The sequence below is a fragment of the Xiphias gladius genome, chromosome 14 (assembly GCF_016859285.1).
Source record: "Xiphias gladius isolate SHS-SW01 ecotype Sanya breed wild chromosome 14, ASM1685928v1, whole genome shotgun sequence".
NCBI lineage: Eukaryota > Metazoa > Chordata > Actinopteri > Istiophoriformes > Xiphiidae > Xiphias > Xiphias gladius.
The window spans coordinates 9,982,748-9,996,584 of record NC_053413.1 but is presented as its reverse complement, the minus strand read 5'-3'; the positions used below and the strand labels follow the sequence as shown (position 1 = coordinate 9,996,584).

The following is a 13,837-nucleotide window of genomic DNA, read 5'->3' as shown; positions in this document are numbered from 1 at the left end:
CTTAAAGGTAAATACAATCACCAGATGGTGGCACTGTATAGCAGTGTTCAAAAGTAGAGCCACTGCACCTGAGTGAAAGGGACAAGGGGAACCTGATGCTCTGTTCCCGTCACTCTCAAGGTAATTTCTCTGAGCCTTGAACACAGTGCTCCTAGAGAATGGGCTGAGATGGTTTTCTTTTATGAAAAGCAGAGGAGAGCTGTTTCCCTCGTAAGCAGTTTCAGTGGCTGACCTAACAGTTTCAATGAAAGAAGTGTGTGAGTGTGTCAGTGCCTCAGACCCCATTCATAATAGCCTTGATATCAGACTGAAGGGGGCTATTGTGTCACTTCATTCATTCTGCTTGAATCACTGAACAAATCACAGCGTGGATTCAGAGGTCGGGAACCAGGCTACATTCTTGCTATTGTAGTGTTTGCACTAAGACATCAGTTCATTTTACTCTTGTTGTATAATGAAAACATACAATATGAACAAAAACAACTGAATGAGAACTGCATATGTCAGATGAAAGTCTAACGAGGCTATTAGTGATCCCACTTCCTGACCATGATATTGAAAGAAATAAACAATAATTATGAAAGCAAGAATAAAAATAAACACACATTGTTCAAGCAAAATAGACCCACAGAGGCATACACAGTGTCTATTTTGGGTTTCAAAACCACTTTTTGAAAAGGTGTAATTGGCTGATAAAGTCAAGGATCCTTGGCTTCACTTATGGTAGTCAAACCTGATTGATATATATCATACCATCACTAATCGTAAGAGAAGCAGAGAATTTTGAAGAATTTTGTGTTTGATTGGGAACCTCACAAGATTGTCCTCTGATGATGATGATGATTTGATGATACACTATCTGCCTGAACAAATGTCCTTAATCAGATTCTCTGACAGGCCCAATCTGCATTTTCAGCTATATAATTTTAAAAAAAAAATTCTCTTTCTAAATTTCTCAGTTGATTATAATTGTAATCTAAGACAACTTTATTGTATGTGAACAACAGTGGTGTGGATTCGAGGTCTCAAGACTTGGACTTGAGTCACAAATCTGGTGACTTTAGACTTGACTTAGCAAAATTGAAAAACTGCAATTTGACTTTAACACCAATGACTTCATTTGGACCTGAGCCTATTGTCTTGGAATGACTTGATACCCCGTGGCTCCCTTCACCGTCAAGCAGTGCGGACGACCCATCTAACACACCTCCTCTTAGTCTACTTCAGGAGTCATCCAGGATAAGAGCCCCAATTGCAGCAGCCAAGAGGGTTCATGTCCTCTCACCCAGGGACTACTTTCTGGAGGTGAAAGATCACTGTTGTCGGAAGAAGAACTTGTATATATGAGGGACCCCCTCTGAGTCCAGGACCTGGACAACCCAATCCAGTCCAGGGGGAATGGGACTGAACAAAGGAGGCAGCCATCTGTAGTGATCTTAGTGAGGATTTGATGCTGTTAACAAACACAGAAAGTTTATGACTATGAACAGAGAAACACACAAGGACACACAGAGTCTAGTACCCTGCTTATACCACGTCAGTGCAAATGATCCCTGTCTGTTAGAACTGAAGTTCCTTTGATCCGAGTTGTGTTCCTTGCAGGGGTATTCTTATCGGTAGTCTTCATCAAAAATACAACAATGCACGTTGTGTGAGAACCACTAACAGCAGCAATAAGGTGGTGAGTCAGGGGGTGTCCGATTACAAGGGTCAACGCAAACACAGTCATGTGCTTCACTGAGTCCCTGCCCCCAAGGCATGTAGAGCACTTTCTGTTTGGAATAAGCACAAACAACAAACTGAAAAAAAAACAAAAAAAAAACATCATGATTAAATGCTAACTATGTAAACACTAACATTATTGTCTAGTAACAATATTGTGACTGGAAATATATACTAAATCAGATATTTACGACCTAAGGAAGTATATTCACTTTTTTATACTGATATGTATTATTCACACCCGGTTGAATCGGAGTGCCATACATCAAAAAAAAAAACAAAAACAAAAAAAACACTTCTGTAGGAAAGCCCCACGTCTGGGAAATTCCATCATGTCAAAACTTCGACATTAACAGTGGCATTCAAGCTCTGAGGATTTGTGTGTATGTTCCAGTCAAACTGAAACTAACTGTACATTTAAAGCCTAATTCAAAAGATGATGTAAGCAACTAATACACTCTCCCCCATCATATTTGAGGGAGAGTTGAATTTCTATATATATAAGTCTACTTTGAATTCTAAATTCGTATGTGTTCAGAGGACTGTTTGGAAAACCAGCCCAGAAAATAAAATCAAATAAAATTCAGGTCAACTGTCTGAAAGTCTTAAAACCCGGGGCTATGAACGCGCCTGGCAAAAATCCGGAAGCGTGTCGTCATTAGCAACAACAAACCCACCTGCCTTAAACGCCAGCGGGGCTCGGCGTCTCTCAGTTGTTGACGCTGCTTGGCTCAGACTCTGACAGCTGGTCACAGGAAGTACCGGCAGCATATCATGAATAAACGGAAACGTGAAAGCGCATACATTTAATCCCGCTCGTTGGGCGCACGGCGTTTTTCGTCAAACAAACAGAGGAACCGTTTATCGGTTGCTCTCTCTCAGCCGCCGTCCTCCTCCGCCACATCAACGTTAGCTTAGCCTGCTGTCGCTCAGCGACATTATGGCATGCGTGTTGTTGGAAGAGACATCCCTCATTGCGTTTGTCTGAACAGGAAGTTCTGCTTTCAGTGGCTGACCTAGTGGATAAGAAATCCTCAGCGGCTTCCCGTAAAAGGCTCACAAACTGCCATGGAGCCGTACGCGGCTATGGGCTGTGTGAACATGGGCAATCTGACCAGCACCTTGCCTGTGATCCCCTACCAGAAGTTGACAGACCTGTACTACCTGAGCAGAGGGGGCTTCGGCACCGTTTTCAAGGCGCAGCACTCCGACTGGAGGACTACGGTGGCCATCAAGTGCCTGAAGCTCGACTCTCCTGTTGGAGAAAGGTACCTTGACCGCCTCTTTTAAGAATTTAGGCCATGCGCACTGTTGGGAAGGCAATTTAACTGCTCTAAATTTAAAGATGATATGCTCTCAGAGAATCCACTGTGAAGTCACGGACAGCTGTGTAAGCTGCAAATGGGAGCATCAAGACTTGTACTGGTGTTAATTTGAATCAAATGTCAGGCCTGCAGGTGCATATGGATCCGATGTGTCCGCACTTTCCCAGCAGTTGTTTCACTGCTGCGTCTGCGAAGCAGCCGCAGGGCTCGTCTCCAGATGACATGATCACTCTGCATTTCCGCTGTTCAGGTGGAGGAGAAACTTGCTCATATCCACACTTTTAAACCTGAGCTGCACACAGTTATTAAAAACAATACATATGTTGTTCTTTTGGGGTACACTTTTATTTTGAGAGTGCCGTGAATCCTTCACTCCCCTGTGTGATGACAGGAAAACAATCCACTTTCAAGTTTTACCTCATTTGAGATGAATGTTTGAGGCTGATATTGATATTTCAGAGTTTAAAAAGCTGATATTATATCGACTGATACAATTTTTTATTTAACAACATAAACACATAAACCAACAGTTTTGATAAGAAGCACTTAAATATTGTTATTATAAAACTGTGACCTAGCTACCTGGTGAGCAGGATGTCTCACGGTTGAAAAATCAACTTGCCAAGCCTCTCTGATGGACACACTATGTGATGGAGACACTGTTCCTACATTACCTCCAACGCATCTTGGCGTTTCTGTGCTATTATTTCTTGTTACTTATTGTCTGACATATATGCTGATAACAATATTTCATTTCAATAAGTGATATATTAGCTGATATATTGCCTCTACTGTCTATTGGTCAAGCTCTAATAGGTGTTTCATAGCTTTCTCTCCGGGCCAGAGGCAGGGTGTGTTTCTAGATGACATGAACAATGTGCCCTCCTGCAGTAGCGGTTCAAGAGAAACTTTTTTGAGACCTAAACATTTAAAGCTAATCGGCGCTATTTCTTAAGAAACATTTTGAGTACAATGACCCCTTATTCCCCTGTGTAATGATGCGATAACAGTTAGGGATGAGCAACATCTCAATATTATCATTTACTGAATTTCTACAGGATCATCGTCTAATGATGTGATTCATTAATATTATTATTCTACAAATTTCTACAATCCGAATTCATGATTCACATCAGCCTACACATACTAACAAGATGAAAGTCTTTTGTTTTTTTTGACACACATAACAAATTTGGCCTCATGTTATACATAACAGTGGGATACAGGTCATTGCTTGCATACATTTGGAATATCGTGATATATGGCAATATCTTAACAGTATCCAGATCTGTATCGTGATAATGATTTCCCCACCTGTACCTCTGTGTACGCCACACTACAAATGTCATCGCTGTTTTGGTATTTGTATCACACTGTCTGAGATTAAAGACTGACTTTGTATCGCTGGCTGTGTTTCAGAGAGAGGAACTCCCTGCTGAAGGAGGCAGAGGTGCTCCACAAAGCCAGATTCAACTACATCATCCAGATCTTTGGTATCTGCAACGAGCCGGAGTTCTTCTGCATAGTCACAGAGTTTATGAGCAATGGTTCTCTGGACCTGTTGCTCCATGAGGTAGCTATATGTCAATTGACATCATGAGGCTAAGAGAAATGATGTATAAGGTATTTACATTGGCTTCCTTTTTCACTCAGGAAAGAACTAATATGTAACTAATAAGAAATACAAAGTGGTTTGATATCTGTGTGATCGCAGTGTTGAACCGAGTTTTCAGTCAAATGTCACAGTCAGCCATTATAGCGAACATTGAGAACCATTTGCAGTTCTTGTTTTCACACGTCTGTCGCCAGAATGGCTGAAGAGAGAGTCTCGTTGGTGTTGATCAAGCTGCTCTATTGCTGTCTCTTTTATGCCTCACTCGTCACTCATCATGTACATGTAGGACATAGCTCTCCTGCCTGTGAGACAGCAAGTGAAAGTGAAACATGGGAGCAGTCTCTAATGAAACTTTGAAACAAGCAGGGGAAGAAAAGAAGCAAAGAGAGCAGAAAAATATAGTTTGGGGAAACCCCAAAAATCCTGTCCTAGTGTAGTAAATTTTTTTCTCCCATCATTTTATGCTCTTGCATTGCTTTGTTCGTAGTCTGAATGTAGTATAACACATCCTTTCTCTCTAGTTATATTGTTTATATATTTTTTTATACCTGGTTTGTTATCTCATCCTACAGAAGGACATGTACCCTGTTCTCGCCTGGCCTTTGCGACTGAGGATTCTGTATGAAATTGCCCTCGGGGTTAACTTCCTTCACAACATGAACCCACCCCTCTTACATCATGACTTAAAGACACAGAACATACTGCTGGATGGGGAATTTCATGTTAAGGTGTGTGTTTCAGCGAGAATTCGGTACGGTATGAGCTATATGTGTGACATGTGACATGTACCACTTCGAACTTGATCTGCCTGTTTTTTTTTTTTAAAGTACATTTCCTGAATTGAGTTTCAAATTTCTGTTGTAGAACTCCTCTTTAAAATTGGTTTCTAATTTTTTTAGATTTTTTTAAAACTTTATTATTAGAACTGAATGAATTACTCATTGATAATTGATTAGTCAATTGACAGAAAATTCTTTTGGTTGGCAAAATTCCAAAAATCCTCTGGTGTAAGGCTTTCAGATATGAGCATTTGCTGCTATGATTATCCCAGGGATTTTGAACTGTTGTGATAAAATAAGAAGTCTGAAGATAACACCTTAGAATCTGGGAAATTATAATGGGCATTTTTTGATATTTTTAGATGAATGATTAATGCATTAATTGAGAAAATAATCATCAAATTAATTTATAGTGAAAATGATTGCTAGTAGCAGCGCTAATTATTATTTCTTTGAATAATTTAAGTCCACACTTATCTTGCAGAAAAAGTGCTGCTTGTTGTGCTAATAAAATAGGTGTGTCATAGTAGCTGCCATTATGATAAACAGGATAATTCGCCCACAACATAGCTAATGTCCTTGGAGCTACAATCAGTTGTCTTTAATCAATAAAATTAAAAGGTGATCAGAGAAAAACAATGTTAAAAATATGTCTAGAACTCTCAAATAACGCTATTATTCTGTACAGATTGCAGACTTTGGCCTTTCAAAGTGGCGGCAGCTGTCCGTCAGTAAAGGCTCAGGGTCCAAGCCCACAGAGATGGGTGGCACAGTGATCTACATGCCCCCGGAGGAGTACGAACCATCCAAGAGCCGCCGAGCTGATGTGAAACACGATATGTACAGGTGAGGCAACAAATCCCAATAACTTGTCATCAGTAATAGGTTGGACAACAGAACGGACAACAATAAGTACATTCTCTCTTAATCTGGCCATGACTTTGATATCATTAGTTAAATCTAAATATATTGTATGTACTTGGTTTTCAAATGGTCAGTGGTCAAACTACCTGGACAGAATTTGTGAATGGTTGACCTCTTGATAAATTTGTTTCAGTTTTGGACTCCGATAAAGTAAATTTTTGTCAAACACACTCGCACTATAGGGAAATGAGGGTTCCCTGCCCGGCGAGATGAGACAATGTGCCAACAAGGGGCTGGGTTGCTGGCATACCAAAGCAGAACACTGTGCAGGGATTTGTGTCCAAGACTAAGTCTGTTGACCATGCCAGGCACAATCAGTCAGTAATGGTCTGATTTCAGAAATCTGCCAGAAAAAGGTCTTATGACTATTACAAAAGAAGTGAAAAAGTATAAAAAGAATCCTCTTTCCTTTGTGGCTAAGCGTGAATCCCTCTGGTCTCTTAAGTTTTTAGGCAATAGATTTGAATTGCTGCAACCTGTCAGTCAGACATCACTCTTCCTCAAAACAGCCTCGATGGCGAGCTTGTGATAAAGTCCCTCAGCTCTGAAGGGAAATCCCAGTGGAAAAGATGACACAATTCTACTTTTCCTTAACTCTGTCTCTACAACATTACAGCTATGCCATCATTATGTGGGAGGTGCTGTCCAGACAGATACCATTTGAAGGTAAGACCTTTTTAAATTAATAAAAAAAAAATGTAAAAAAAAAGTATATATCCAAGTTTGATTTGTCACTCTCTCATTCGCTTTACTTGCACTTTTCGTGAGTTGTCATGGTTTTACCAAATTAAAAGAACCTGTGTTTGTGTCTGTGTGGCCAGAGGTGACGAACCCCATGCAGATCATGTTCAGCGTGCTGCGTGGCATGCGTCCGGACACGAGCCTGGACAGTCTGCCCGCTGACATCCCCAGCAGAGGGACCCTCATCAGTTTAATGACCTGCGGCTGGACTTCTAACCCCGACGAACGACCCTCCTTCCTTCGTAAGCTCACACAAATAGCTCAACAGCAGGGACTCATTTGTGACAGAAGATTACAAACTCCACCTATGCAAAGACTACACACTTTATAGTACCAGTCTGATCTTTTACACAACTTTTTTCATGACACTGTTCATGTTGAGTAACAGGCAAATCTTTCTCGTGGTAAAGTTTACCCTCACCATGCAGTGACTAAGTATCAGCTTCCTGTCACGTTGGTGAAATTTTCTCTGTCTTCATGGAAAAAGACAGTCAACTCCTTTTTATGACTGATACTGATTTTTATTTTTTTTATTTTTGGACAATCAGAACGTGCAGCACATTTATGAACTTATGGTTGTTTTCCAAAATGTTTTGATGACCATAAAGCTTTCATTGTGACATTTCCCCCAGCTAAGGGAGCTGTTGTTAAAACGGCTGCTACCACATGACTTGACAAAAATGTAAAAGTAGTTAAAGATAGTTTTGTCTCGCATTGTTGACTTGATTTCACAGTGTTATACACAGTAATGGGGTGTTGTGTTTTACTACCATTTCAGAGTGTTTGATTGAGCTGGAGCCCATGGTGAGAACATTTGATGAAATAGACTTCTTGGAAGCTGTGCTGAAAATCAAGAGGTCAAAGGTCAGTCACAGTCTTTTTTTTTTTTTTAATTTTAATTTTTTAATTTTAAAAAACATTTTTTTTTTAGGTATTCTATACCTGTAGTAGAAAGCTGATGGTATAGAAATGAAGAGAAACAAGTACAGAGAGACTTGCGGAATCAAATACAACAAAGGTCACTGACCAACCTCAAACTGGGGATGTTGTGGTTCATGGTCAGCTCCTCAAACCTCTAGGCTATCAGTTCATGCAGGTCTGATTCACTGTGGTGGAGATGATGGATGTAGAAGTGGGGACAAAGGGAGAGTTTAGTTTGCCCACTTTTGACAATAACGAACAGAATGGGGGTATTGGTAACCTACTCTAGTTGTCAGAAAAACGCCTTTAAACTAAAAAGTGTATCATTTTTGTTTTGGCTAGGAAGTCATCTTCTGTAGGTGTTTCCTATGACTGAACAATTAATCTAACAGTCAACTGCTCCGCAGCGTTTTAGTACTATGGGGGATTGTAAATGTACAGGGCAGGTCCAAGCTGTAAATGTGTGTAACTCTGAGTATGACGGAAAACTATGCTGCAGGAGACAAAACACAAGTTTTCAGGTGGTTTTTCCCTGGATACACGATTATTAAAAAACAAATAATTATGACCTTATCTAAAGACCTGTTTGCTTTTCTATCATGTCTCAGTGGTGTTGGGTAATACTATTGTGATGGAATAGATGAGTAAGGGAACACGTACAAACAACAACAAACTAATGCTGGATATCTGATGTCTTCGCACAAAGAAGGTGAACTAAAAGTTTAACTGCGTGTAATCCGGGAACGTTTGAATTGTACTGTGACTAAGAGAGGTTGATTTGTAAAAAGGTATTCTTCATAATTTCCCTTTAACATATCCTTCCTCTATTCAGTTTTGGTGTGTCTGGGTATGTATTTAAATTCCCAGTGAAAGAGAAACATTTCTTCTGCTTCTTAGTCGATGATAGTTGAAAAATACAGTCTTATTTTCTTAATTTTCCACTGCTTATAATAATGACAAATGGAAACAAGCATTTATTGTGCTGGAAAACATTAATAAACTATGTGTAGTTGTTGTTTAGTGTTAGTATATATAATTTTGTTTGCGGGACTCACTGTTTACAGTTGGATGACAATAGAATAATTCCAAATCGCTCTCGCTCCAGAATACTGAGGAAAAATGACCAAAAGTCCAGTATTTCAAGTACTCATTAAAATATCCCCACTTCCTTTAGCCACAACAACACAAGTACACAACAAGTGATATTAGCTGTATGGTTTTTAAATCCAGATATAAACTAGGACCCTTTGGGACGAGCAACACTTAAAGGCAGCAAAACGTCCACCAGGGGAAAATGTAAGAACTAGTGTAATGAACATTTAACTGTGTTGTCAAACACAAGAAAACACTTCTGGTTCACAAGCTGTTTGATAACCGTTATGGTCATTTTTTTCTTCTCTTGTAAATGTAAAGAACATGTTCCCCTGTGTGGACATAAGTTTTCAGTGTTGTCTTCTATATAAGGGTTAGTAAATAAGGTGTTTTATTTGGGTTAGCTACATATATATTAGCTGTGATTCTGGGTTATTTGACTTAAAACATTCTTGACATTTGATTGTTGCCCAAAATCTTCTGTCAGCAGGACTTGTTACCCTTTTCTTCTTTGTCATCTGCCTCCTCTTCCTCACTCCACAGTTGAGGCAGACATCAGGCTGTTGTTCAGCTCAGCCAGCGTGTGAGAAGAGTGAGGAGGGATCCCTGAACACGCTGAAGAACAGGCCCAGCCCTTGGCCGGTCAGTCACCACTCATTCTCACCTGCATTCAGGATACACTGGCCAATTATACCTCTGAGGAGATGTCTTTAACTGATATGCCTGGAAACATAAAAATAAGAGTCCAAAATTTAGCAGTGATACTTGGGGAGGAACGTCTACATTTCGGCTTTATCGGTTTTGGAGTTATTATGTGTTTATTACTGTGTACCTGTGTGGAAATTAATTATCACTGTCTGTTCTGCCACAGGAGAACTCCACTTCAGGCTCAGGCTCTTGTTCCTCCCAGGACACAGACATATCTCTACCAGGCGCCCTCACTAGCAGTAATGCTGCACCGTCTAAGGGTAAAGACAACCAGACTGGCATTTTATGTCTCGGCAACATTTAATGAGTGGTTGTGGATTAATTTATGAGTGTCTCTACTAATGTACAACATTTAAGGGCATGGTTTTCCACTGACAAAATGGTAAGAGACAAAATTAGGTGATATGTCGCATTAGACAATATAAGCTTAATTTGCCGCTTGGGTACATCACACCTCTTCCTCTGCTCTTTCTCACATAGGTAGCCTTCCATCGTCATTCATAGCTCATACTCTGGAGCCTCCAGAGTCTCTGAAGGACCACAGCCAAGTCAACAATCTCAACGGCTACCAGAGCGCCAGGCCCCTGAATGATTTGAATATTCCCATCAAATCTGGGCTGCCGCTTACCGAGTATGAGACTCGACTGGACAACCTCACTCTCAAGCCTCAGCCTCAGCCTCAGCAACAAGGTACAAGCAGTTAAAGCATAATGTCTAGCCTCTTGTTATATGTGTAGTCTGTCCTGTTTCCCAGTCTTTGTGTTAGAGGGGAGGTCATGTAGCCCAGATCTGTTTGGGCAACACCTGGAAGTTGCTTGATGTCTTCCCCGGATCCATCTTCTACACAGATTTTTGCAATCTACTTAATTCTGCTTCTCCTTATTGTAATGGTTTTTTTTTTTGTCCACTCTGTACACACAGCATCTATTGAATGTCTGAGGGATTGCTCCTGTGTTGCTCCTCCTGAGTTTTCATCTTTTTTTGTTTTTTTACCACCAAATTCTGAATTACACCTCCTTCTCCTTCCTCGCAGCACATTTCCCTCCTCCATTGCAGCAATCCGAGCTCTCACAAGGCCCCATTGCCCAGTGGATCGCAACACGGCGTGAGGAGATCGTCTCACAGATGACTGAGGCCTGTTTGAACCAGAGCTTGGACGCCCTGCTGGCCCGCTCCATGCTGATGCGGGAGGATTACGAACTTGTGGTGAACCAGCCCACGCGCACTGCCAAGGTCCGCCAGCTCCTGGACAACTGTCACAAACACAACGAAGACTTCTGCCGCATTGTCGTACGCAAGCTGCATGACAACAAGCAGATGGGCCTGCAGCCGTACCCGGCTGAATTCAGCTCCCCTACCGCAGCCCTCATCCCCAGCGCACCGCCACTATCCATATCGTACAATATCCCCAGGAACATGTAGCACCAGTCACAGCCAAGCAATGGAAACAATCCCGATTACAAACTGTGCCAAATTTACACTACAGTTGACTCCTACTGGTTCCACTGTCCCCAAGATGGTCGCCATGTTTCCTGTTGGTTCTTATCCCTCAAAAAAGACTGAGGAACAACTAGAAAACGAGTGACAGGTACAAAGCTAAGTTAATATCCAGTCATCAGTCAGAGACGGATTAGATTCTGTATTATCAGAATCAAAAGCTTTTGACTGAATCAGTGATTGTATTTATCAATGTTATGGATTTAATGAGGTGATTCATCAATAGTCTTTTCATACTGATTGGATGTATTACAGGTTTTCACTCCATTTGGTATGTAATGCTTTCTGTCTTCAAAAGCTCATTTACCATTTATTATATATGTGTGCATGTGAGCGTGTGTGTGCAGCCTTATTTTTAGAATGCAAACATCCTCGATACCCTCAGTTGATCTGAGTAAGTGACATGCTGGAAAACCTGAAGCAAAAATAAGGTGTATTCCTATTATAGCAATCTTATCTTAAAGTATCATGTAGTTATGGGTTAACTGTGCTGATAATGTTTAACACCTGAGTTAAGTCAGGGACTATGTGGCCCTCAAAAGAAACAGAGTGTGTCTGTCTTTGTTTGAGGCACATAACTACTAATAAATCCGTGAGAAGATGCATAGTGTAAGAAAGTGTAAGAAATACTTCAGAGTTAATGATAACAATCTAGCTACATGTTCTTGAATGTTAACAGTTGTGATTTTGGAGGACTGTGATCATGTGACCGAATGGAAAGTTTTTGTCCCTCCCCGGACATTTCTTCCTCTCCCTGTTTTTACTGCTGAGCTAAAGAGAGTTGCTGGGACGTGGAGTAAAGAGGAAGTTAAGCTTGTGAATTAAGACCCAGAAAGAGAGGGGTGTTTGTGGGTGTACGTGTGTGCACACGTGTGTGTGCGCGTTTGTCTGCATGTCTGTATCTAGATTAAAGTGGACCGAAGTGATCTGCCCCTGGATTTCTCTTGGTCCTCTCAGTAGTGGCCTCACCGGTCACTGTTGTTAATAATGTTCACTTTAGACACTTCAGACTCATCTGGATACTTCACGAGTTACAGTTCTTCTATGGGCTGTGAGCTAAGTTTGAAAAATGAGCTGAGCTGAGACAATTGCATTACATGAACAGAGAAAATCAAACCTGCTTCGCTTTTGGCAATATACGACTCAGCCTAAGCTGTCACTCTGCGCAATTCATTACTCTTTACTTCTTCAACTGTATCTGTGCTGCCTAATCTGCTCAAAATGACAGTAACACATGAGAAAATATTTTTCCGTATGTTTCTCCTAGACATGCAGCAAGGCATAAATCTGAGAGTACACATATTCACATTAAAACAGTAGCACCAGTTTATCTCTGTAAATAAGAGTGAAACCTGTTTGTCAGCCCCAGAGTTCACTGATACTTCATTCATGTGTCTAACATATAATGTACAGTATATTCTTTGTCCCAAAATTCATTGTAGTCAAGAAACAATTGATTTCTATTTCCATGACACAGTTGTTACTTTCAGTCCTCCTTAACTCATCTGTGTGGTTGTGTGTGTGCGCGTTTGTCTGCATGTCTGTATCTAGATTAAAGTGGACCGAAGTGATCTGCCCTGGATTTCTCTTGGTCCTCTCAGTAGTGGCCTCACCGGTCACTGTTGTTAATAATGTTCACTTTAGACACTTCAGACTCATCTGGATACTTCACGAGTTACAGTTCTTCTATGGGCTGTGAGCTAAGTTTGAAAAATGAGCTGAGCTGAGACAATTGCATTACATGAACAGAGAAAATCAAACCTGCTTTGCTTTTGGCAATATACGACTCAGCCTAAGCTGTCACTCTGCGCAATTCATTACTCTTTACTTCTTCAACTGTATCTGTGCTGCCTAATCTGCTCAAAATGACAGTAACACATGAGAAAATATGTTTCCGTATGTTTCTCCTAGACATGCAGCAAGGCATAAATCTGAGAGTACACATATTCACATTAAAACAGTAGCACCAGTTTATCTCTGTAAATAAGAGTGAAACCTGTTTGTCAGCCCCAGAGTTCACTGATACTTCATTCATGTGTCTAACATATAATGTACAGTATATTCTTTGTCCCAAAATTCATTGTAGTCAAGAAACAATTGATTTCTATTTCCATGACACAGTTGTTACTTTCAGTCCTCCTTAACTCATCTGTGTGGTTGTGTGTGTGCGTGTGAAATAGGGCTGAAACTAATGATTATTTTCATTGTCGAGTAATTGGGTGATTTTTTTCTCGATGAATCGTTTGGTCTCTAAAGTGTCAGAAAATAGTAAAAAATGCACTTTACTGTTTCCCAGATCCCAAGGTCACATCTTCAAATGGTTACATTTGTCCAAACAACAGTACAAAACCCAAAGATTCTCAATTTACTGTCATAGAAGACTAAAAAGCTGGAATCTGTATTTAATTTTTTACTTATTTATTTTTTGGTATATTTGCTTTAAAATAACTTTTCCAGGTAATTGACTATCAAAATAGTTGCAGATTAATTTCCTGTTGATCAAATAATCATTT

The 13,837-nt window shown here is 40.4% G+C and overlaps 1 protein-coding gene across 1 annotated transcript; it reads left to right on the top strand.

Annotated features, from left to right (window-relative positions):
• The first annotated feature begins 2,376 nt into the window (after positions 1 to 2,376).
• On the top strand, positions 2,377 to 12,435 carry LOC120799207 (receptor-interacting serine/threonine-protein kinase 2-like). The gene is made up of 11 exons (XM_040144174.1): positions 2,377 to 2,990; positions 4,467 to 4,620; positions 5,235 to 5,390; positions 6,130 to 6,287; positions 6,982 to 7,031; positions 7,187 to 7,348; positions 7,885 to 7,970; positions 9,663 to 9,761; positions 9,991 to 10,087; positions 10,308 to 10,517; positions 10,861 to 12,435. The coding sequence occupies exons 1-11, from the start codon at positions 2,791 to 2,793 to the stop codon at positions 11,247 to 11,249; spliced, it is 1,761 nt and encodes a 586-aa protein (XP_040000108.1). The 5' UTR covers positions 2,377 to 2,790; the 3' UTR covers positions 11,250 to 12,435.
• The last annotated feature ends 1,402 nt before the right edge of the window (positions 12,436 to 13,837 follow it).